General features: G+C 39.3%; 1 protein-coding gene across 1 annotated transcript in view; it reads right to left on the bottom strand.

Moving 5' to 3' along the window:
* Positions 1-10,185: 10,185 nt before the first annotated feature.
* Positions 10,186-26,410, bottom strand: part of LOC306997766 (leucine-rich repeat and fibronectin type III domain-containing protein 1-like protein) — a 57,108-nt gene continuing 40,883 nt past the window's right edge. Inside the window, exons 3-5 of the mRNA XM_079611235.1 lie at positions 24,492-24,605; positions 23,759-24,082; positions 10,186-10,580 (exon numbers count right to left, since the gene is read on the bottom strand). Coding sequence (XP_079467361.1) covers positions 24,538-24,605 — 68 coding nt within the window. The 3' untranslated portion in view covers positions 10,186-10,580; positions 23,759-24,082; positions 24,492-24,537. The remainder of the gene's footprint in view (positions 10,581-23,758; positions 24,083-24,491; positions 24,606-26,410) is intronic.

Genomic DNA, 26,410 nt, shown 5'->3' with positions numbered 1-26,410 from the left:
TTTTTTTTAGTCTATATCAATCATACAGCATAGAATGAAATAAAATGAATAGAATGAAACAGTTCTGCAACATTAGGTAAACGCATTAACGTTAACATCCCTAAGCTGAAAGGTGTGCCGTTGTACCGTAGTCAATTTGTCTGTCGATTAGCACCACATATTTTACAGGAGTTATGGTTTGAATATACCTTTTGTTTCTAACTGCACTTTCATTTGCATCTGGTGTAGATTTCTTTCCCTGCAAACCAAGCATGTATGTGCTGGTGCACTGGTGCATATACAAACATCCTTCACTCCCACTCTCCCTCCTTGTCCTTTTGAGGATATTTGAGTTCATATAACTTGCCAGCACCACAATTAACTCCCAGAGCGACCTGCTCACCACCCTGTTGTTGAATCGGATTAGGTCTCTCCCTGTCTCCGCCAAGCTCCTGCCAGCTTATCTGGGGCATGTTTGGAGGGCGCAGCAACGGGACAGGGACACATGCCTGGAAATAAACGGAGTCTCGCGGTGATAGCCTCCCTGCTCACCCAGCCATGAAGGTTAAAACGTCTCATTCTTGCCTACAGTCAACCTTGCTCCATGACTGTGAATAAGGATGGAGGAATTCTGCAGACATCTGCGTCTGTGTCTGCTGTCATGGGTCAGCAGGTAGACAAATGATAGAGAGCATGCTGGGGGTCACGGTGTGTTTAAACACAGAGGCCAGAAAGTCAATCAATGGATAGAAAAAAATGTGTCAGGCATCACAAAGCAGCCAAGTGCACAATATTTTCTGTATTTATTGTTTTATTGATCCTTGCTGCTGCGGTATTGTGTGGCATTATGAGATGCACTATAAAACTATGTGCATGTGTCAGTACTGACCTTGAGGTTGTTCTTTCATGAACCTTAAATGACCAGTCAGCAGTATTTTATTGAAAGTGTTAGTTCACCCAAAAATGAGAATTCTGTCATCAATTACTCACCCTCTTTCGTCCGTCGAGACTTTCGTTCATCTTCGGAACACAAATGAAGATTTAAAAAAAAAAAAAAAGTTCACGGAGAGGCAGAAAGCACACCCTGTTTATTTTCTTTATTTTACAAAAGCACAATGGGTTTTTTTTTTCGCTTGTAAGTGGACACATAACATTTAACAGTTTATTTTTTCATATTTCTTAAGTCTGTATAACCACAAATGACGGAGTATTTTAAGTCTATTTTGCTGCTATGTGAAAAAATTCAAGCAAAACGCGCCGGCGCGTTTGTCGACCCCAGAGGGTTTAAACACCTTATAACCATACAAACATCTGAGCTGACGCCAAACTGACGTTAGCATAAACTAACCTACCTAGCTAATGTTATGTGTAATGCATGGAGCTAGTAGCCACTCAGCTTCGTAGTCGTAGATGAAGTTATTGAAAAAATAAACTGTATCGCTTGTCCACTTTGGAGCGGGCTGTGATGGAGTGTTGTTCAGTTGGTTGATGTACGTCAGAAAAAGTTATTTTGGGTAAATTTACCAGGGATGCAGTTTAAAGGAGAACTCCGGTCAATTTTAACATTGAGCTCAATTTTTAGTAAATTTGGAGTGCTGTCAATACAGAGAACAACGACAAAAATCGGTGTTGCCTACACCGTATTATCCACCGTGTGGTAAATTTAGGGTCGTCCATCATGGGTTCGCCAGAGTAATGAGTGGTTCACCGGAAGTGGCAGTGCACAAAGATCACTGAATGCGGAAGTAATACGTATCAGCGTGATAATGGCCTATACTGTTTCGGGAAAACAGTCGTGACTAGCTAGTTGATTTTCTCCAGTTATGTTGTTGTATGTGAAACTCACCCCTGATCAGGCTGATTCGAGAACAAACAAGCCTGTCCTTTTTTTTAATGAACCAGTTGATGCTTCATTTAGATAAAAAAAAACAAAAAACACTTGTTCTTGAGCTAACACAAGTTCACACAACATATCTGCTTATGAAAAAGTGGATCACTACCCACATTTCCAAGAGGACACCATTAGATTCTCTCAAACCTGCACATGTAATTGATTCAATAATAAAGCTGGGCTGCATTAGCCACCAGCCTTTGCTGGGATGTGTTCCCTGATGGCCGTATAATCAAGGAAGTGCTCTTTGCATTATGTCCCAGTTCAAGTATGAATGAATCATTCTCCATCAGCAGACATCTGTGTGGTCCAGCATTTCACCGATAATGCATCCTGTGAAACCGAGTAGCGAATGAGCCACTGCGGGATGAGGCCTGAGAGAGGATACCGCGTTTCAAAACAGACCCTGTATGTCCATGGCAACATTAAAATAAGATTATTTAATAAATCCCTAATCAAGAAAGTAGGAAAGCAAGTAATTTATCTTATATAAAGAACTCAGGTTATCAAAACAGGTATTAAGTGTGTAGGGAATATGCTACCATCAGATTTGATTGAATTGTTGCATAATCAGGATACACAAATATCTATATACATATGGTGACAAAATAATCAGATCATTTAGTAAAAACTATATTGTATCTTTGTTTTATTGTATAAAGAAATATAGTAACCCACTATCACCAGAGAAGGATGGAATAGGAGACCATTTTGTGACCTTTTCCGAGCATCTTTCAAGATGTTGACATTTGATTCAGTTCACCAAAAGACTCATTTACAGATTCATTCTGTGATTTTATTTTCTGTGGGTGCATCTTTACACCAGTAGGTGGATCCTTTTTGAGTGTTAAAACACTGTACAACAGTAGGTATTGATTTAAAGTCGACATGCAACAGAATTAAAAAAAAAAAAAAAAAAAATCTTCTTTATTGTTATGTATATTCGAGTTGAATTGCTTCTCAACCAAGAAAACATGCCAAAAAAGGCTCATTGGAAAAACGTACATGGTTACAAAAAATGTCAAAACGCAAAATACACACCAATACATACATATCACTGCGGTTTCTAACAGAAATGAACACTAGAGGCAGTAAAACACACACAATTATGATTACAGGGCCAGATTATGCATAAAGACTTTTTCATGTTATGACCTCAAAACAATTTTTTTTTCTTCCATAGTGCATGATTGTAAACAAATATATTTTGGAGTTTGCATCACTTAACCAGCTCCACATTTTATTGCTCGAGAGCCAGTTTACTCAAATATACATCACAATAGAGAATAAAAGACAGTTGTAACTTCCATTTCATGCCGATGTTTTTAGACCGCTGTGTCATGCGCGAGACGTATGTTTCCACATGTAAGCTGAAAAATATGACAGAAAATACTATTTAAAATGCTCTATTAATCCATTTATTTCTCTATTGTAATTATAGATCTTCAAACAGCAATATAAAATATTGGATAAATGCTACTCACCCAATATAAACAACATGAAAGCTGTGGCTTTTTCTCTCCAGCGCCACTTATGTGCTGCTTATGCATGCGATGAGTGTGAAATGGGCTTTATTGTGTGTTTTGGAAAAGGTTGCTGATTACATTTTTGTAATTAATTAGTAATTTCTCCAGGACTACGGTTCTAAATTCCTCCCATCTCTGGCTGCTGCTGCTGCTGACACATTCAGAAAAGAAAATCCCTTCGTCTGTTTGCCTTCCCAACACATTTCGTCCCTGATCCTGGTGTCAGCTTGTGAGGGAGAGGTGTCTGGGAGGGAATTCGGTAACCACATTATCCATGTTCTCTACAGTGGCTGAGTCTCCTGGAACCGTTCAGACGACAGATCAAAGCCTCACGCTCTCTCTGTGCTGGTCCAGCTACTTTGGCGATGCTACCCTTCAGCTTTGGCTCCAGAGACAGGCTTCTGCCTTCACAGACCACGGCTTGGATTGTTTCCTCAAGTGCGGACATTCGGCTTTGATGGTCAGTTTGCTGTGACTGAGACCCAAGGGTAGGCTTAGAAGAGCTGAACATAGGAAAAGAGGATGAAACGGAGGCCAGAAAAATGAAAACGTCTCCTTTCCGTGGACAGATTTTGTCAGCATCCACGCTTCACAAGATGGAGTTAGCATGTTTTCGGTTGTGTCTAGCACTGTGGGAATTTAACCAATTCAAAAGCAGAAGAGATATCCCGCCAATGTCTTTTTTTTTTATAGGAGAGATGACATTTAATTAACTGAAAAAGCTTAACTAAATGAATCTAAAATGCATGTTTGACCTGTAACTGAAAGCAACTTTCACTGGCATATCTTATAATATGTCAGTGCCATTGTTTTGTCTCAAGATGCATACCAATATTTTTTTTTTCCTAAGGCATGTTTATAAAAAACACTTAAATGACCTAATTTAACTAAGGCCTAATCCTGGCTCAATCTAAGCCCTGTCTGTAAAACCAGACAGGTTTATAAATAATAAATAAAATACATTTTATGTAAAATTCTTATTTTTTATTTTTAAAAGAATAAATATAGTTAATTTTAAACACACTAAAATACATTTATAATAATAATAATAATATACTGAATGATAAATTGCCATTATTATGATCTGACAACCCTTCATTCAACCATTCAGTATGCCGTGCGTGTCACAAACCCCGCATGACTATCATTTAAGTGCCCCTCCTTCTGCTCCTAGATAAAAGCAGCCTACTGGTCTGTCTCGGCTGGACTTCCCAACCAACACTAATTATTGATATGCAGTTGTCTGGTTTGCATCAGCCTCCTCTGTGATCTTGGCTTGTGAGGTGCGATTATTCCAGCAATTGTTCATGGAAAAACGCACTGGGACAGGCAGGGCTGTTTATGGATGCATCTCAGCCTCTTAAATTATGGATTTCCTTTGCCCTGAATCTTCCTTCGCTGCCCCTATTTGCTTTGTTATTTTTATTTCACTTTTTATTGGATGAACGAGACTGAATTCTCAGAAATGAACATGTAAAAAGAGCTTCATTAAAGGTTCAAATATTTATAAAACCTCATTCTGAATCTAGACAAGCAAATGCTCATTCTTAAAACTAGCCAATTTTAGTTGTGAAACTCAATGACAAATCATATCTCAGTAGAGACAATCCACACATATGTTCCAAAACCATAGTGAGCTACCTTTAAGAGAGCTTTCAATGGCATTAGAGACATCAGAAAACGTAAAAATAGTAAGCTGCCTTTTGCCTTAAAGACCCTTATGACAAAGGACATGTTATACTTCTAAAAAGAGATCTTATAACATAAATAATATACTTTAAGGTGCCTTTTATTTCATTAATATTCTATTATCTGCAAGTAGATTTGTTTTATTCAAACTGAACATTCAATTGAGCACTCGTAATTTGACTCTTTTTACTAGAGAAAGCATCCTAACAGAGAAACATCACAAGTAACCGAAAGCAACTCTGGGCTCTGAATGGGAGAGTTTCCTCAGAATTGATCTCAATATAAAGTGACATTAGCATGCTAATGATCATCAGCCTGTCAGTCACAAAGCAGAGAACATAGCATGCGCATGAATGGCACATATCAACCATCCTGGATTCATTTTTTCACTAAACTTGTGACAGTGCATTCTGGGACTGCCAGTTTCAATAAAGGAATTGAAACGGCTATTTGCGTTTGCTATATTTTTAGTGCTTATTAGAGTATTATTTGCAATGTTAGCTTAGGAACATGTGCAAACACAAAACTTGTTTGTAAGCTCTCTGAATTCGTAACAGCATATTAGCATAGGCTGCTACTCTAATACGTATTTCCATATATGGCAGAAATAGTAAGAGAGAAATGCCAGCCATTCATGCTACTGATGCTAACTCAAATTAAGCGTATCTTACGTGTTTAACAAGAGGATTGCTAATAGAGTGGTGCAGGTATTACATCTCTTTGTAGGTCAAAACGCAGAATCGTGTTAGCATTTTAGCACTTCCGGTTCCGTCGTCCCGAAGTCAATGTTTTTAATGGGATATTGTTTTGTTTTTGGCTGAAATAAGGTTTGTGGTGAACACAAGCTTAAGACACTTTCACGTTTTATTCTACGACATCAAATCCATCAGTAATTATCCCATATGTGATTTATTTTGAAGGTGTAACGTGTTTTGAAAAAGGTGGTTGCTAACAAGTGGCTAAATGGGACTACAGAGGCAGTTGGGGATATTAAACATCATCACGCTGAATGAGCTCAGTCCGTTTGTTTTTACAGCCTCATTATGCTCATAATTGTGCTCTTTTAAACTTTATAAACTATTTTAACTCAAACGTTCCGGGGAAATGTTTTTAGATAAAAACTGAGTTGTCAGAAGCTTAGTGATGGTGACGTTGAAGTCGAGCAACCATGGTAGCGTATAGTCCGTTTAGCTTTTTACTTATGGCAACTGCATTTGGGCTTCAAAGTTGATAAAAGTTCTAATTATCTTTATGGACAAAACGTGAAAGTATCATAAACTTTTGTTGATCACAGAGCTTGTTTTTTTGCAATAATCTAAAAGCCTATGGGAAAATCCTATTGGGTTTTTATCGAGGGAGCCAGCGTGATGCTAACTGTCGCTTGGCCTACAAAGTGACTTCATACCTGCTATAGAGTGTGGATTGGGCCGCATTTTTCTGTCCGAGCCCGCGTCAGACAGAGTAGTAACCGAACCCGACCCGACAGGCATTAAGATATTTTTGTATGAGCCCGATACAGTTAAAATCTCATTTTCTCATTCTAATGACACATGTACGCTTGTTTATGTGGAAAGCCAGCTTTTATTAAAGCTGCAGTCGGCAATAATTTGTTTTATCATATTCACTGCAACCGACACTATGCTCCGACAGAACAACATAAATCAACCAGTTTTAGAAAAAAAAACACGCTTCTACCTCCACCTGGAGCCTGTTATTTGGTTTGCAAAAATCCACCACTCCCGGTTCTTCTGGTCCAGTCAGCGCAGGGGGGTGTGAGATATGACTGCCAATCACAGTTCGTGCACACGCCACAGATCCCCCTCCCCCCTCGCGCACATTACAATATCACATCCTTTCAATACTCTAACAAATCAAATTTAGAGTATAAACGACGTTAGCAATTGCTATCTATGGGTAGATTAGCCAGGGAATCATACCTCCGAGTCCTCCATGGTGTTGATCGATGCTGATGAGACGGGCGCGTTCGCAGAAAATCTGGTGCACACGCACTGACGAGCACAAACTCGATGGGAGGGTGCTCGGTGATAGTGGGGGAGGGGCATGAGAGTAGTAAACATTCAAAATTTGACCTAGTCCACTCAATGTGCCAGACCTACCGACTGCAGCTGTAGGAAGGCATTCGGAAATGTACAACAGATGAGCGCATCAGCGCACACGGGGCAACACGCGCACGATAACACAGGCGAGCGAGCATTATGCACGTGTTTCGTTGTCACAGCTACATAAACAAATTTCCGCATGCAGGAAGACTGGTAATATTTTTAATTTATTTTTATCACAAAAACGAACCTTTGCATCAAGTAAAACAGGACCCTTGACTACCTAAGCTTTTTTAAATTTAAAATGTTCAATGCCTTATTGCGCTGATGTGACCGATCCGAACCCGAACAACATTTCTAATTATCTGTCCGAACCCGGCCCGTCGGATCCCGTCGGGCTCGGGTCGAGTATCCATCCTTTAACCTGCAACACTCGATTGTGCAAGAGTAATGGTTAAATTAGCCACTTCTGTAGCAGAAGGCAGTTTAGTAGGTTTTGGAACAGAGCCATTGACTTGACTAGTAAATTATCTTAGAATCATCATGGTCATTTTCTGTGAGGAACAAAATAACAATTTCTCTAAATAATGTCTCCTGAACAGATGCAGATGTTGACTAATACAGATTTTCACAGTAAAATGCTCATCGGTTGTGGAGTTTAATTCGTGACTGCATGGGTCTGGAAACACTGCCCTGGAAAATTGGCCATATGGTTTGACAAAGTGAGGTTTCCCCTGAGTGATTGTGCGGCGTAGGAGTGTGAGAACATTTTGCAGAAACACCTTTGAGTAGGTTGTGACATTACATGTCTCCAGATTCTGTGCTGAAAAATACAAATGGAGTGAGATTTCCAGACGCACAGAAACAGGGGTGCATAAGGTTGACCACATTCAGCCACTCAGTTTCTAATGGACAATTTATGTCAGCTAGACTAAAAAAGATGAGTCTGAACTCTGAGGTGCAAGTTTCGTCGGAAGAAAGAATTGACATTTAAGACTAAAAATGTCTATGTCTGAGTTAAGGGAAATTGGGTGTAATGAATGCAGCACCGCTGTTGATGGTGGCCATCCCAAATCCAAGACATTATACAACAGCAGAGCAGCTTTTACTGTAGCAAGACTCATATATAATGTCTCAAGTGTATTATTTAAATCAATAATAATAATAATAATAATAATAAACACTAGGCACCAATTTTATCAGAAACAAAACATATTAGCTATGGTAAAATTATAAAATCATTTAAACTTAATTTTTTTAACAGAAGGGGAGTTTTCGGTATAGAGGGAATGCATGACATCACTTTCCCGCCAGAACACGTCCCTGAGTGGCAAAAGAGTTTCGTGACTGGATTTAATAGGGGAAACTGCAAAAAATGTGAGTAAAACGAACGATTATCAATTTAAAGGTTGGACTCAATATAGTGTTTATAATGTGTGTTTTTCACGGCATTCACGCTGAATGCCAATGCTATAGGAACCTGTGGGAGGGGCCAACATTATGACATCATCCCAGGTTCAGATAGATAAATTGTTTTAGCGGAAGCGGGAGATGGAGGACATCTTATTTCTGAAACTCACTGGAAGGACTTTAGAAGTGTAGTAGCAATTTTAATCTTTTATTTCTTATTTTGTTTTCTCAATGATTTAACATATGAATGACGTGTTCTGTATTTGGAATTCTCCTGTTGTAACGTTGCTGAGAAGACCCGAGGCTAGGGAGGGGTTAATGCAACCATAGGGGGTCCTGAGTTCCTGCCTTTTGGGGTGGGTGTTTAAAGAATGCCTTTGATGAGAACATTATACGACTCCAGAAAGAACACCTATCTTGGTCTCACTCTGCCTGCAAACTGGGCTGTTAGGGTTGGTGGGTTTTCACCCTCACCCTGCAGCTGGCCTGTGTGGCTAGAATGGGAACTATTCTGCAGAATAAATGTATATTTTCTTTTAAATACAATTTGAATATTGACGTCTCTTTTGCCTGGGAATGCTGCGTTTGTTAAAAATTGTTTTGCCACAACAGAAGTATACGGCAAACTGGATTAACTCTCACCTGCACACCATCATACTGTATTCATTGATGATAATGCAAACGAAGCTATGTACTCAGACTATTTATTGAAATTAAACATAAAAACCTATTATAATTGTATAAATTAACCCAATTTTTCATGTATATACACATTATACAGTATACTAATGTGTGTGGAAGCCTCTTATCTTCAAAAATGCTACTTTTCAGGAAATGGAAAAATCACTGTATTTTTTTTTAAATAATTAAACACTACATTGTCAAGGTTGATATTGTGGGTTTATATATGGTCAGACACTTGCATGTGTCATTATATTGTTAACATTTTACCAAAATCTAAATCTCATGTTATTAAAGACAAAGTGTTTCACACAGGCTATTTAACACGCTATGACTCGAACGACAAATGCTAGACTGAGACACTCTTCTCCACTCCTCAAATACATAAAACATTAGTCTTTATTAGACTAGTTTTTTTTTTTTTTTTGGAAGTGCTGTGCTTATTCATAACCAGTTCTTTATTTACCGTCCGTTGTACTGCAAACAAGCAGAGACAGTCTACGCTGTGTAAAGGGTGACCAATAGTATTTATGTCCATCGTGCACACTTCAGAATCTCGCTGGAAGTAGAAAGTCATCCGGGTACTTTTTGCATACTCTTTTATGAGTACTGTGAGTTCTGACATATTTATTTTGTCACATACTGTTTTACGCCTACTATATAGTAGGGCAGTATGTGATTTTGAATGTATTTACAGTACAGCTCTTTATTGTTCATTTATGTGGGTGTTTTCTTCCTCGACCTGACAAAACAGAATCCTGTTCAATTTTAACAGCTTTGACAAATTTAGCACATGTGAAAATAATTTAGCATCTTTAGTGATAATTGCACTGCCTGCAACTTTATTGTTTATAAAGGGAAGAGGAAATGAACAGTTAGGAGCGTGAATCCATTGAAAAAGAAAATTCCTGAAGGGAAGGTCACACGTTAAAATGAAACCATTAGAATTGATCTAGTCTTTTATTTTATAAAAAAAATCACACACCATAAAAATTACATGTACAAAACTATAAGATCTTAAATTGATTTATGTACAGTTACAAAAGAAAATCGCAAAATAAAAAGTGACCAAACAACTCAAATTAACATGTATACTTGTGCTCCCATTTTAAAGACTGCTGCCGCCGTCTGTTTGTTGCTTTGAGTCCTTTGAGTTTCAGTTCTCACTGGGCAGGAGGGTCATGGATGACACTGTAAATCCAGTTGAGATGGAGGAGGAGGAGGAGGAGAAGGGCAAATTGATGAAAGTGCAGGAAGCACAGACATGCTGTTTACTTTGTCCCATCTGAGTTTTCTCTCACTGGTGCAGTTTGCATGATTGAATGGGAGGAGGATGATGAATATCTAGAGGAAACAAGAGAGAGAAACGAGATCAGAGCCCTTGGCAGAAAGTGTGAAGCATCTGAAGAGATAAGAAAAGACTGCAGCCCTTGCCTAGTCATCGTGGAGCTGCTCGGAGGTCAGCTAACATACAATTTAGAAGAACGATCCAGTTCGATACAATTTAAGCTCTATCGACAGCATTTGTGGCACGATGGTTACCAGAGTGAATTTATTTGAATGAAAAAATATAGAGAAATCTGTCTGTCTGTCTGTCTGTCTGTCTGTCCAACCCGATCACACTAAATGCGTCTCTATAGAATCTCCTGCTCACCAAACATTCGTTTGATCAATAACACAGTAAAAACCGTAATAACAGAAATATTACTACAATTTAAAATAACTGTTTTCATTTCAATACATATCATTTACTCCAGGATCACATGATCCTTCAAAAAAAATATGCTGATTTGGTCCTCAAGAAACATTTATTATTATTAATATAATTTAAAAAAAAACACCTGTGCTACTTAAGATTTTTTTTAGAAACGTGATTCTTTGACATATATATATATATATATATATATGACTGTGTATTTGAATCTTTATTCCATAAATCCATGGTGGATTACTGTAACATTGTAACTTATACTTCAACTTGCATGCATACCATACATAAATACATACGTTCAAAATAAAAGGGCATAGTCAAACTAATTTATCCCATGACCAACATTATGCCTCAAATGCTGTCGACTGAGCTTAACTCCATAGTCTGAAGTCTTCAAAGACCAGAGGGAGCGGGTAAAATTGGCTTTCATAAGTGGTGATTGTGACATCTAAAATTATATTGATCTTATATGCATAAAGAAACAAAAGGAATCAACAGCAGTGCTGGCATTCTCTCAAATCTATGATGGTGGTCTCTTCTTTGGGCTTCTGGACCCTTTGGGTGGGAGAACAGCTGATATAAATGTTAATTTGTTGGCAGGAGCAGCAAACGGTGCCGCCAAACTCTGGAAAGCTTGAGAGACCATGAAAGAAGCCGGGATTAGACCAAATCTAAATCTCTGCCAGTGACTCAACCCCATGCCTTTTTTCAGATAATGTATTCGCCGACACCACCTTTAACAGACCTGGACAAGGACCTCCATCCATGCACTGTTTCAGCAAACACCACAATCAGTCTTATATCAAAACCTAAATGAACGTCCATCAATATTGATCTAAGCATGTCACAAGTGATTTATTCTTAGCTCGGCCCTGACAAAAGAAAATTCATCGGCATGAATTTGGCCTCTAGAGCGGCCATATGTTCCAGCCAAGCGTGCTCAGCTCTGAGACAGATTCTGGATGTTTCACACCGCATGTGGCCCCCGTGATGGATCTGTCTGGAGCCGCGTGGCATAGATGTGATAGAAGAACACACAACCAACATCATCCAAACACAGCTAAGATCAACAGCTACGGGCATTTGCATATTAAGTGAAGTTTCTGTTCTTGTTTTTAATCTCAGCCGTTTTTTTTCTCTCACCTACCCCGAAAAAGCCGTGCGGTTCCGGTGTTTAATCTTGTTAGGTGAAAAATGAATGTTTTCAGTGCGGAGTGTGACGACGTAAACAGACTACTTAAGATATATGGGAGTTCATACAAAGAGAAAAGATATGCCGGTTGTTCCGGTGAAGAGACTATTTTGAGTATAAGAAAGAAGATAATTAAACTTCAAACTACAATCCCATTGTGTCATAAAAGCTTGATCCCTCAGCTCTTCAAATGCTTGCCCTGAAATCTATTTATAATTCACGGCAATTAAGTCTAGATTTGTTAATATCTTTCGGTTGCACTGAAGCATCTCTTAATTGTTTTAATATATATGTAAACATCAGTGTATTCAAATATGCTCTTGTTCAACAGTTTTGCGTCTGTAAAAGGATGCATCAAATTAATCAAAATGACAGTAAATACCCTCATAATATAACATACGTTTTATATTTCAATTAAATGCTGTTCTTTTCATCAAATAATCCTGTTTCCACAAATAAATAAATAAACAGCACAACTTTTTTTCAACATTGATAATAGTGATACATGTTTCTTCAGCAGCAAATCAGCATTAGAATTATTTCTGAAGGATCATGTGACTGAAGACTGGATGGAGAAATAGAAGGCAGAGATTTTACGTTGCGGTAATATTTCACAATATTACAGTTTTTACTGTATTTTTTTTTATCTAATACATGCAGCTTTGGACTTCTTTCAAAAATATTCAAAAAAAATAAAATACCCACCCCAAACTTTTGACGTTTTTTTTTGTGTGTGTGTGTGTACAAAAGTACACATTTAAAAGATTGTTTTTTTGTTTTGTTCTGTTGGTGGTGCAATTTCTTTTAATCAGCCAATCGAGAGGACTTTTTCAAGGCTAACCCATGCTTAAATTAAATTGATGAAGAACTATATACTAAACCCGTAGATGAAAACTTTAGCGTAAACACGTCCAATCTTTTTCATCAGAAAACGAGGACGGCATTCAGCACTCAGAGAATCTTATTACTTGGTTTTGGCTGCCATTATAGCTTTCATTATGAGTTATATTGGCACACCTTGTTTCTCGTCAGCACTATTGATTCTGCAATTAAATCTAGCCTGACCATTAGATATCAAATAAAGGAGTCTTTCAATGGATTTTGTGCAAACCCAGGGGCAAACAGTGAATGACAGCTGGGCATAAATCACAGAAGCTCTTTAATAAAACAGCAGTCTGTCATGCAAATGACACACAGGGGAATGACAGCCACATCACTTTCCAAAAGAGAGAGATAAGTAAACTCCATTTCAAATCTAATCACTTTAATGCTAACCTATTTAATCGACGCATTCACTTGCACATAAGTGTATGGAAGAATAGGTATATGCATAGAATGTTCATCTTTTTCTGCATACACTGAGTGTTAACAATATATATAGTTTTTTTTTACTAAAAAATATTTACAGTAAAAACGTCTCGGGTTATGACTCTAACCCCTGTTCCCTGATAAGGGAACGAGACACTACATCGACTACGACACTTTGGGGAACGCCCCCCCAGAGTAGCGCTTCTGAAGCATGAATGAAACTAAGCCAATCTTGATTGGTGTTGCGTCATGACGTAACGTGTTAGGACACGGAAGCTACAAAAGGATACCAGCACCCAACAGCGTCAGCTTCTGTGATTAAGCAAGTCGCTCCCAGGCAGGGAAAGGCGTGGCGAAGGGACGCAGTGTCTCGTTCCTTTCTCAGTGAACAGTGGTTACAGTCGTAACCCGAGACGTTCCCTTTCAAGGTTTTAGGGAACGAGTACCCACTATGCCACAACGAGCCCTGCCTGTCCCAATGTGAAGCTGCGCACAGGCAAACTTAGGACGAGAGTGCTAGGCATAGAATGGATGTCCAGATTATAAAATCGAATAAAAGTGTGTGGGGTGGCCCATCCAGCTGCATCGCACACTTCTTGGATCGGGACCCTTGAGAGGAGGGCTAAAGGACACCATGCCTCTCGATGAATGAGCCCTCACGGCCAAAGGTGAAAGCAAACTGCGCACCTGATAATCCATAGATGTTGCCTGAACGATCCAGTTGCTGATGGTCTGTTTAGATGCGGGAAGCCCCTTCTTGGGCGACCCGAAACACACCAGCAACTGGTCTGACTTCCGCCATGAAGAGGAGCTCTGAATATATAACTTTAGAGCTCTGACAGGGCAGAGCAAATTAAGTCTCTCTTCATCGCCGTCACGTGAGGTGGAGGATGAAAAGCCTGCAAAACCGTAGGCCGTGCCACATAAGAAGGCCTGGGATGCAAGATAGCCTATATCGAGAGTGCCCGAAGGTCTTCTACTCTCCTCAGAGAAGTAATGGCTAGTAAAAAAGCTACCTTGAAAGGTTCTTGGCCTCAGCCGACTCCAGAGGTTCGAAGGGAGCCTTGACCAGCCCTTCGAGAACCACTGCCAGGTCCCATGTGGGAAACCTGGTACGAGCCGCATGTCTCATCCTCCAAGCCCCACGAAGAAAATGTTCGATCAGCGGATGTCTCCCCAGAGGCCCATCACCCAGAGGAGCATGGAAAGCCACAATGGCAGCCATGTACACCTTGAGTGTGGACAGGGTAAGACAAGCTGAGAAGCAATCTTAGAGGAACTCCAGCACTGAAGCCACCGGGCAGTTAACTGGGTCCACCTCACGCTCTCTACACCATTGAAAACATTCCATTTCAGGCCATACAATTTTCACGTGGAGGGAGCTCTAGAGTGGATTATGGTTTCCACTACTCCTGCTGACAGGCCATCCTCTCGGTACTGTGCCTTCTCAGGGGCCAGACCCACAGTTTCTATAGTTCTGCCCGAGGGTGAAATATTGAGCCCTCTGCCTGCATCAGCAGGTCCCTCCTGATGGGAATCTCACATAGCGATCCAGGAGTGATATTATGGGCCCTATCTTGCACCCAGCGCAATTGACTTTGAACACCGACGCATGTATCATTCCTATTTTGCACCCGCGCACAGCGGACTTTTCCCTCCACAGACGCACGTCGGTAAATTAGGAAATGAACTTGCGCCCGCGGGGGCGGTTCAGCGCAAAGATGAGGCGTGTTCCGGCGCAAAACTTCCATGGTGCTATTTTCCAGTTTTAGAAAGCAATTGCGCCATTGACCAGGAAAAAAACAGTCTAAAGACAGTGGCGCGTTGCGCGTTAGTGATATGGTATTTTAAGGGCGCGTGCTTGTCCATAATGTAGTGTGTTAACGCGCATCCACTTTGATTCTCTAATATAAACAGATGCAGCAGTTTTAATTTTTGCAAATCATACATTATTACAAGGAAAAATATTAACACACGAGGGAAATCATTGTGTCCGTGAAGATGTGAAAAAGATCTATCTAGATAAAAAAAATATATATATCTAGATTAGGCTACACATTTACTACCCAAATTGTACGCCTGTTTAACCGAAGCTAATTTGGGTGGGTTTCTCCCATCATCCCCAATGTCACTTCTCTGTGTTTTACGGCCCTGACGAGAACGTCGGTTTCCTCGGCTGTGAACCGCTCCTGTCGTGCGCCGGCAAATCCGCCGTTATAATAGCAATCCGCCATGGAACAAGCGCGCCGTCTCTTAAAGGGAATGTGAGAGGACGCTCTGATTGGTTTATTTCACGTTACGCCCAAACCACACCTATGAATAATGAAGCTACTTCAGACCAACCCCTTTTAGATTTGCGTCGGGCGCAAGAGTCATTTTTCCCGCCGGGAAAATAGCAACAGCGCCGGGATCCGCCCACAAAGTTACTTGCGCTTTGCACTTTGACACTTGCGTTTCAGATCGTTAAAATAGGGCCCTATGTCTGAGAACCATACTCGGGCCAGCCACAATGGGGCTACTAACAGTAGACTTACCCCGTTGCGACAGACCCTCCCTAGAACTCCCGGGAGCAGAGTGATAGGGGGAAATGCATACAGACGCAGCCTCGGCCACGTCTGCACCAAGTCATCCAACCCCAGCTGGGCTGGATGTGTGAGTGAGAACCACAGTGGACAGTGTGTCGTCTCTTGAGACGGGAAAAGATCCACTTCCACTGGGCCGAAACTCTAACATATCCCGAGGTGGTGGAGTCTCCATTGCCAAGCAGGACTCCTTTTCTGGCGGAGGAACACGTTCTATGGCCTCCTTTACCAGCAGGGAGTTTACTTCCTGTTCCAATATACGACCCTGCTTTGGGTCGACTGCAGTCCAGACCACCCAGTTGAATTTCGGTGGGTCTGTACCCCTTTTGAATGGTGTGCAGGGCCCAAAGAGAAATATTTGTTAGATTTTTCCATGCATCTAAATATTTTACCAAGGGAATTAGCCTCTTGAAGCTGGTTTCGGGTATCGTTTGAGATTCGTTATCGACCCCCTGAAGCGGCTCTCCGGCAGGGTTCGATCGAAAACGTTTCTCGGTGTGCGAACGCGAGTGCTGCCTGGCCCCAGACCTGTGGGGCAGACAGTGCAGCGTGGGTTCGCTGGAAACCAATGCGTCCCGAAGCGCACTTGGCTGCGGGAAGCCGACATCGATTTCCTGTGGGCTTCGCGGAGGAGGTGACCTCGATCACTCCGCCACGGGTGGGCCAGCCCGAAAAGATCCAACGTCTGCTAGGATCTCTTCCCCGAAGCCTTTTTCGCCGCCTCAAAAAAGGGCCGTTCCCCAAAGTGTTGTAGTAGACGCAGTTCGAGTTCCCTCAAAAGGGAACCTGTTAATTGGTGAACTCTATGTTACCTTTTCACATGGCAAAAACATTCTAAACTGTTTAACATTGCATTATATGTATTTTTACAGGTATTTTACTGACATTTTAAACGGTTATCAGTTTAGGTAAAAACAAAAGGAGATTTTGTCCAAGTAATTTGTTATATTAACATTATAACACTTACTGATGTTTCTGGTTATAAAATATAGCGCCAATATGCCATCCCGAAAAAGCTGAAATTAGGGGATATCTCAGCTGTAATTTCATATTTTGAAAAGATGCTTGATCAATATCAGAGTAACCTGGTGCATTCAAATACAAATTGGAGAAAACTCTCAATTTGGTGAATGTTTCAAAAACTTAAATCGAGGAAAGTGTTGCAATATTACTGGAATGGGAATTAACAAACATTAACATTGTGAATAATCCATCAGTATTCCAAACCATGTGTCCTTTGTAAAATTAGATTAGACATTTGTTAATGTATTTCTTTAAATCTCAAGCCATGGAATGTGGGCATTATATCCTGGCTGTCGCAATATTCGGAAAGGATTTTACAACCTTAAAACCCAGTGTGACCACCTCCGAACGAAACAAGATGCATTTGGAGAAGTCAATGTGGGCGACCATTTTAATCCATCTGGTTAATCTAAGCAGTGAGTAAATTCGCGTTTTCTCTGACCCTATGAGGGGAGCATCTGGGCTCATGGAAAGGGCAAATTCGTGAGTCATTATATGTTTCATTCCTAATTTCAATTAGCACGCTGAAGGGTCTCCAAGAAACAAAACATTAGCAACAAAACCAGCACCGAACCGTTAATTTCGAGGAACGCGGCTGTACTATGTGATTAACAATGTTGTGGTAATTACTAATTGCGGAGTACTTATCTCAAAGAGGTGGAAGGTGGAACAAAGAATTAAGGTATCAGCAAACATCCCCGCTGGGTGAGCAGACATAGACCAGATAACATCGCCGTGAACTCCATCAACACCGTGTTCACAGAAAACAACAACAACAAATCACAAGAACGGCTAATTAAAACAGCAGAAACTATGCTTTTCCCAATTCCAATCCAATCCAACATTGGTAAAGGACATTTCAAGGTCTTTACCACGAGCCCAACTGTCTGCACCAGAAGTGAGATTGCATTTACGATCCCGAGATAATTAATTATTACATATCAATATTTAAAACTGCTCTTGTAAGTGTAATTTCTGTTTTAATGGCATTTCTGTGATTAAATGGCAAATAAGTAATCAAAACGGACAACCTGCATAAGCGTCTGTGGCAGCAAAATGTGTTCAGTGAGCTTATCGCTGTGTCATCGGCATGGAGAAGTGATTAGTCATGTAATGATTTTTTAATTGGCGAAGAAATGAGGCTTGACAAGTCAAAACGAAATGCTAAGTGTGGCGAAGGGGTGCCAACAACTAAAATACTGTGTAATTGCAGTTCAGTTGGACTATATATTTGTTTTAGATATAACAACTTAGATGCACCACTGAGAGATGAAAGTCTGAAATAACAGGGTTGGAAAGCTCAGTCATAGAACATGTATATATTTGTTAGCATCATTACTCCAGTCTTCAGTGTCACATGATCGTTCAGACATCATTCTATTATGCTGATTTGCTGCTCAGGTAACATTTATTATTATCAATGTTGAAAACAGTTGTGCTGCTTGATATTTTTGTGGAAGTTGTGATACATGTCCTTCAGGATTCTTTAAATAGAACAGCATTTATTTGAAATGTTATGTTTTGTAACAATGTAAATGTCTTTACTGTCATTGTGATAAATGCAATGCATTGTTGCTGAATAAAAGTATAACTTTCTTTAAAAAAACAACTAACATTTAAACAGTAGTGTACTGTATATGTCACAGTTAGAAATGATTGCTATTTTTTCTCTCAGCTATTGTTGTTAGATGCCTGAAGAGCTATATGTGAATAGTTTATCAATGGCCTCTTTACATAATCAAGATGGTATCACAGAGGCAAATCTCAGTCGACACCTGACAGCCAGGGTTGATTCACAGCTTTAAGCATTGAAAAAGGGGAATAAACATCTCAATCCATCTTAACTTTGCATTTCGAACTTTTAACTGCTCTCGTTTCTCAAAGTCATGGAAAGCAGAAGCTTTGATTTTGGGATCAATAGCCACGTGAAGCGCCAATCGTTGGCCTGTCAATTTATCCTTGTCAGCTCCTTTAACAGGAAGACTTTTAAACAGAATCCCACTGATTGCGTATGACATCGGCATCAAACACCTTTCTGAGGTCACAGACAGCCAGGCCACGTGTCATCAAATGCAATCAATATTTCATCAAGAGAGTTGCAACTTAATCGACAGCTAAGGTTTTCGAGTGCTGTTTATTCTCTGACAATACAGTATGTAACCATTAAGTATTAAAACAAAAAAGTATTATGTATACACACACACACACACACACACACACACACACACACACACACACACACACACACACACACACACACACACACACACACACACATCCTCCTATTTCCTTAATATCTTAAATAATTTTGCAGCAAACATGAAAGTGCCTCCAGGAACATCCATTTCTTCATTTACATTGTAAATAAATTACTTTTGAAGTTGTAAATAAAAGAGAGCTCAAAAATGAGAGATAACTAGAATAGGCTACGTTTTACAAGAAAATACTAGTTATTTCTAATAACTTCAAAATGTCATGTTTAATTCATTGTAACCTTCAAATAATTCTTTGTAATTATTTCTGAAAATTATAAACCATTTATTTATTTTTTTGTTGACGTGCTATTTCGATGGATTGTCCAGTGTCTGCGTAACATTCCCTGGTGCATTTGGTTTGCGTGCAGCATCCTGTATATTCCTTTTGACATGCTCTGTCAAACCTCTGTTCTGACGTCACCAAGCATGAATTTTTAGCAACAGTTAAAATAAAAATACCAGTATGATCAAATAATTCATGAGGCTGCTGCACTGTTTCTGAGCTTGAATACAATCCTCAAATCCAACGTGCAACAACTATGCTGTTAATAGTTAAGTCACCTTAACCGTAATGTAAATTGTAAATTGTGAATGGCTCCATTATAACCTCTGCTTGACGTCTAGTCTTAAATGGGGAAAATGTACATACTTGGCATTTACTATGGCCTTATGTTGGCATTTGTTTGCAGTCAGAGGTGATACTTGGAGATGAAAGGTACTGATTATGCAACACAAACAAGTTAATTATATTTCCACATGAGTGATCATGAGTTTTGGTAGAGCTTCTGATACATGAAGCTGAGGTGCAAGACATTAACTGATAACCTCAGGACAGACACCGCAATGTTAACACAAGAGCTGAGAGCTTCATAATCACTGAGTCTGATCTCTTTTGAGTGAGCAAACCTTAGTGAGCTGTATATATGTATATATATATATATATATATATATATATATATATATATATATATATATATATATATATATATATATATATATATATTATATATATATATATATATATATATATATATAATATATATATATATATTAGACTCTTATGCTCATATTGCAAAATATCATTACAATTTAAATGAACTGTTTTGTATTTTAAAATGAGAGATGCACCGATTACATTTTTCTTGTGTGTCTCAGTAGGTTATGATTCAGGTAAGAAAGTAATCAAATGTAAAATAACACTGGATAGTCTTCATTGTAAAAGTTAAATACAGATTCATGTTTACAATTAAAGTAACACAACTTATTAAGTAAAGAGCAGAGAGTGATTTGATTTTTGTTTTTTTGATTAGAGTGATTTGTCACTCAGAGATGTGGTTTGTTTTTTGTTCTTGATTAACATGACAGACAGCAGCAGGAATATTAGACTGCTGTCACTTTAAGAGTTTATGCACGGATCCAATATACTGTTACACAACATGCGTTACCTTTCTCAACTATTCTAAAACTGATTGTGTTTAACTGAATACTCGCCAAGGTGGGCATTTAAAAAAACATATTATTTTGCCGTTTTTTGCCTTTATTATGACAGGACAGTTAGTTGACAGGAAGCAAAGTTGGAGAGAGAGAGGTGGATGGGATCGGGAAAGGCCCATGAGTCGGGACGCCCGAAGCGTAACCGCTCTATATGTCCGCGTGCTGCCCACGAGGCTATTGCCACCGACCAAGATGGGCATTTTGATATAATTGTGTGTGTAAACCACTCATTTTGCGACTCACAAGATGTCATGATTCTGCCATCTAGTTCTTGTCTTTCTTTAAGTCTTGAGGCAGGATCATGACAGACCCATGTTTTATGTGCAAACACATGGCCTTGTTGGGCCATGTGCTTGTGTTGTCTCGTCATCTAGCCCCGCCCTCCTTGTTATCTTCGCTTAGTCATTATTGCTTCCCCATTATCACCTGTTTTCTTCATTAGTTTGTCTCTATTTAATCCCCTCGTGTTTGCTGTCCTGTGTCGGTTCATTGTCAATCCTTGTCAAAGTCTGTGAGTAACCTCTATAGAGTTATCGTCTTGTTGAGCTATTTCTTGTATCAGTTATTTGTCTTCTAGTTATCTGTCAGTATCATTGTCTAGTTAGTCACCATTGTCCTGTCTTGTTTTGCCCCCTCGTGGGTTTTGTTTTCCCTTTTTGTACATAGTAAACCATGTGCTGTGACTACTGTCTGCGATTGGGTTCATTCCCTTCTTCACCCTTCCAACATCATAACACAAGATGCTTGAGACTGAGAGGCGGCTTGTTGGCTTCACTTATATAGATCAGTGGTGCTTGCGCTTTTTGTCTGAACACGAAACCTGCGGGAATACTAAAATGATGCACAACACAAACATTATTTAACTTTAGCAAATTTCCAGGAGTCAAATCAAGTTCTGATTAATTCGGTTTGGGAGTAGAGATAAAGCCCCGCCCGCACTGACAATTGATTGGTTGGGTCCTTACATGCGCTACGTGAGGCACACTAGCACACACGCAAGGTCTCTCGCTCCCTCTCTCTGCCGTGCGCGCTCTTGCTCGCTCGCTCTAGATTCCGGGAGATTTTAACTAATTTGTGGGCATCAGGGAGCTGCTATCAATATGCGGGAGACAATATCCCGGAACTTCCGGGAGACTTGGGATGTTAGCTAATGAGAGGAGTGAGTGAGAGGAAATACATGTGACTGACCGGCTGGTCACCCATCGGGGCCAATAATGCCAAAATTGTCAGATTCCGGTCCCTGGTCAGTCGATCGGTGCTTTTATATTTAAAATATGTATTAATGTATTACTGTGATGGCAAACCTGATTTGATAGATCCTTGCCATTATATTTAAGGCGAGACACGGCAGGCAAAAACATCAGGGTTTTTTCACTGGTCAATTTTGAGATTTTGGGATATTTGTCTTCAATAACATGTCTTCTTTCAGACTTGTGGTGAAAAAAAGTCCAAAATACACATGTAGGTCTTTATTTTACTACACTTTGTCTATTTGCGTCTGTAGATTTCTCCGAAATTCAACAAAAGTTGGCGTTTTAAATCAACGCGCTGCTCCGCAATCTCTCTCTGCTTCCTTTAATCTCACAAAATGAAAAAAGAATTTTGCACCTGGCTTTATCATATGTTCAGATCTATCTACTGAAAATATATGCAAAATTGCGCATATTTAATGTTTAATTTAATTGTACCCTATTCACCTGTAGTGTCGCCTTAAGTAATATATTTAATTATTAATAACATAATATTTATAATATTAAACCGATATAATAGAATGTTTATCAACACTAGTGTACACTCATTGAGTGTACCAGTGTGAATTGCATCTATACTGTAGACAGTATTTATGTATACACATGCACACAAATATAATGGTATATGGAGTGGCTTTTTATATGTCGGTTTAATTGTTTTGATTTGTTTTATTAGATGGATAACTAGATGGAATTGGAAGAATTACAATAACTTTGAATTCTATTATGTTTGTGTAAGATGAGCCCTATGTCACATACAAAAAGCATTGTTGAGAATAACATTCTACATAATTTTATTGACAAAACATTTTATGTTGTTAAAGGGATACTCCAGTTTTTTTGGAAATAGGCTCATTTTACAACTCCCCCAGAGTTAAACAGTTGTTTTACCGTTTTCGAATCCATTCAGCCGAACTCCGGTTCTGACGGTACCAGTTTTAGCATAGCTTAGCATAGATCATTGATGGGTCCAGTAGCATTTCTTTCAAAATGATCAACGAGTTTCAATATTTTTCCTATTTAAAACTTGACTCTTCTGTAGTTAAACTGTGTACTAAGATCGACGGAAAATGAAAATTTTCCAAGCCTATATGGCTAGGAACTACTCTCATTCCGGCGTAAGAATCAAGGAACTGTGCGGCCGTACCATGGGTGCAGGCGTAATGATATGACGAAGCACTTGCCGTCAACAAACCAACGTGACAACTTGCTTGCACAGGGAGCGTGCCTTGTAGCATGGAGACATTTGTGAGAGACGAGAATCATTCGTCATATCATTACGCTTAGTACACGGTTTAACTACAGAAGAGTCAAGTTTTAAATAGGAAAAATATTGAAACTCGTTGGTCATTTTGAAAGAAATGCTACTGGACTCATCAGAATCAATGATCTATGCTAAGCTATGATAAAACTGGTACCGTCAGAACCGGAGTTCGGCTGAATGGATTAGAAAACGGTAAAACTTAACTGTTTAACTCTGGGGGAGTTGTAAAATTAGCCTATTTCCAAAAAAAGTGGAGTATCCCTTTAAACCAGTGAGAACAATTATGAGAACTGATTGAATTTTGATGTATTGCATCTTGATAGAATCTGTTTCATAAGTAAAATGTAACCTATTCAACTTTAAGGAAATGTTTCTAGTGTTTAGCAGGTAGAGACACATTTAAGGTGAATATTCACTTTCCAAAAGAGCAAGTGTATACTCACCCCTTCCAGTGAGGTGTTATTCTCGAACCCAAACCGTCCAGTAAACAATGCATACTGAAGTCGGCAGCAAACACATAGACAGTCCCGGCCGCGGGGATGTAAAAGGCAATATGTTCCAAAAGCCAGCAATGGAGAACAATTATTGTGCTCCGTTTCCATTCGTTGCGGTAGTGGATTGAGTCCTCAAATATGTCCCGGTAGGAAACGGTTGGATAGTCCTTGGAATACAGTGTGAGAAGTGAACACTCAAGGGAGAAAGTCCAGTAGGGGTTCAGACAAATTATCCCATATTCCTCTCCCCATAATCAGATGACCTGGCGAGCTCTGGGGTGGGTTGAAAACAGAGAGAGAGATAGAGAGAGAGAGAGGCCAACAATAAACAAAACAGTTTCAAAACCCAAATGAAGAGCAGATGTCTCAGCTGGTAGTGCAGATTTTTTTTGGAAATACAAACCCGAATAGAGAACAAGTGCATCTGTCACACTACACAGAACAGAGATGAAACAGAGCTGTCATATGCACCAGACAGGACTGCAGAAACTACGCCAGAACCCGTGTACAAAGAAAATGTGTTTGTTATGCGAAGGAGAGTATCTGAGTTTTATAACTTCATCCCAGGGTGTTTTCAGTCTCTTACAGCAAAGGTTTGACCATTTACAAAAATAAATGAACTTTATAAAATTCCACATAGCAGATGACTTAAGAAGAAGTAAAAAATAATTGGTGGCATTACTCTTCAGGGATGACGGCTGTCTCTTGCGGGACAGCGGAAGGAGTCATCAAATTTTAAAGTCGCTCCAATCTCGTTGAACCCTCTTCTCGTCACTGACCTGTGGGCTTGCGGTGTCTGGGGAAGACAGAAAAGAGCTGTGAGGGATGGGTAGTGACAGGACAGAGTGTTCACGCGCCTCTCTCAGAAGACCACTCAATGGGAGTCTGCTGGCGGAAGTGAAGGACAACAGCCGGTCTGTGGTGGCAGAAGGGCTACAGTGGTGTATAGATCTTCTCTACTACCAAAACTACAATATAATGTGTCACACAATAAAGGATAATATGATATCAGCTGATTGTGAAAACAAGATACACACTGATAAGCTGATCAGGAAGCAAAATAAACCCTGAAATATGATACCAAAATATCGTAGTAATACCGATACTAGTAAATTGTATTTGTATCCCACTTATGTGGCTATACGCAATAAATAAATAAATAGACTTTTTGTGGCATTTAATTATAATAAATGTATACCTTCAAATCTTAAAAGTATGTTTTTATTTATTTATTATATAGTATTAATGAAATACAATGCCACTTAAGTGTGCTTAAAGAGAGTACACTTTCGTGTCTGTTTCTTAAAGGGTTCATAGTTCACCGAAACAGGAAAATTCATCATCTCACCCTCAAGTTGTTCCAAACCTGTATGCATTTCTTTCTTCTGCTGAACACAAGAGGAGATATTTTGAAGAATGTTGGTAACCAGACAGTTTCTGGTCCCCATTGACTTCCATAGTACCATAGTTCCATAGTAATTTCACATAATTGAATTTAATGTAAGTTTAAACTACATTATTTTCATTGTATTGCAATGAAGTGTCAGAGAAAACATTACATTGAGTTTGCACTTAATTATATTATTTCCGTAATAAGTACTCTTCTTAAAAGTATGCTAAAGTGTATATCCTATTACCAAGGGAAAATATTAATTTGAGTGATGAGATATGAGACTAGCAAAGCTGCAATCACAGAACAGGGACAGGGGTCAAATAAACAGCTGCAATTGACCAATCAAGATCAAATATTCCAGAGAGCTGTGTAATCTTGACTCGAATGCAGTGCCAAAACAAATTGACTGCTGGTACGGAGTCTTTTGATTTACAACAAGGAAACATCTTTCAGATGTCAAGATCTGTCACTACTCTTGCTAATCAGCAAACTGTTTGTTGCACATGTAGAACAGAAAGTAAATGCAACATACTATTCCATACACGGATTCCTCTGATGTATTATGTAATGCACAAAGCCATTTTGTATCACTCCATGTTGTTTATCGACCGTGTTGGTGGGATGCCATTTTTGGATCAGTAGATACAGAAATGCAATCCTGTGAGGGCGCTTTTGAATCCAATGTTTTGTTTTGTTTTGCTGTGAAAACGTATCGATATGTTAGGTAAATTATTATCACACATACAATTAGCATGACAAGAAATATGAGTATCTAATTGTACATTTGTTTTAAGTAATTCAATTCATATGACTTAGTTATTTGACATAATCAGCTCATACTATTCACACACTGTGGTAAAAACTATTTTTTTTTAATAATCAGAAACCACATATAAATGAACCAGCACATATTATGCACTAGTATATAGTATTCAACTATCTACAGAAGTTGCCTGTGAATATTATGTAGGTTAAGCCTCTAAATTTTCTTAAAAGGCACAAAAAAATCCCCCGATCCTAAAGAGCCTGTCTGAGTCATCATGCTCCTCCAGACATAATACATTTTAATTCACATCCTGTGCCAACTTAGTTGATTGATGATTGCAGTTAATACGTGGTCATTAGGTGTCTGAGTGACTGACGGGATCAGGAGAATCATGGAAGTTCATCCTTCTGCATCACCCGCTCTCGACTGAATGGACTTTATC

The sequence above is a fragment of the Phoxinus phoxinus genome, assembly GCF_949152265.1.
Source record: "Phoxinus phoxinus genome assembly, chromosome: 4".
NCBI lineage: Eukaryota > Metazoa > Chordata > Actinopteri > Cypriniformes > Leuciscidae > Phoxinus > Phoxinus phoxinus.
This window is presented reverse-complemented; position numbering and strand designations above follow the sequence as displayed.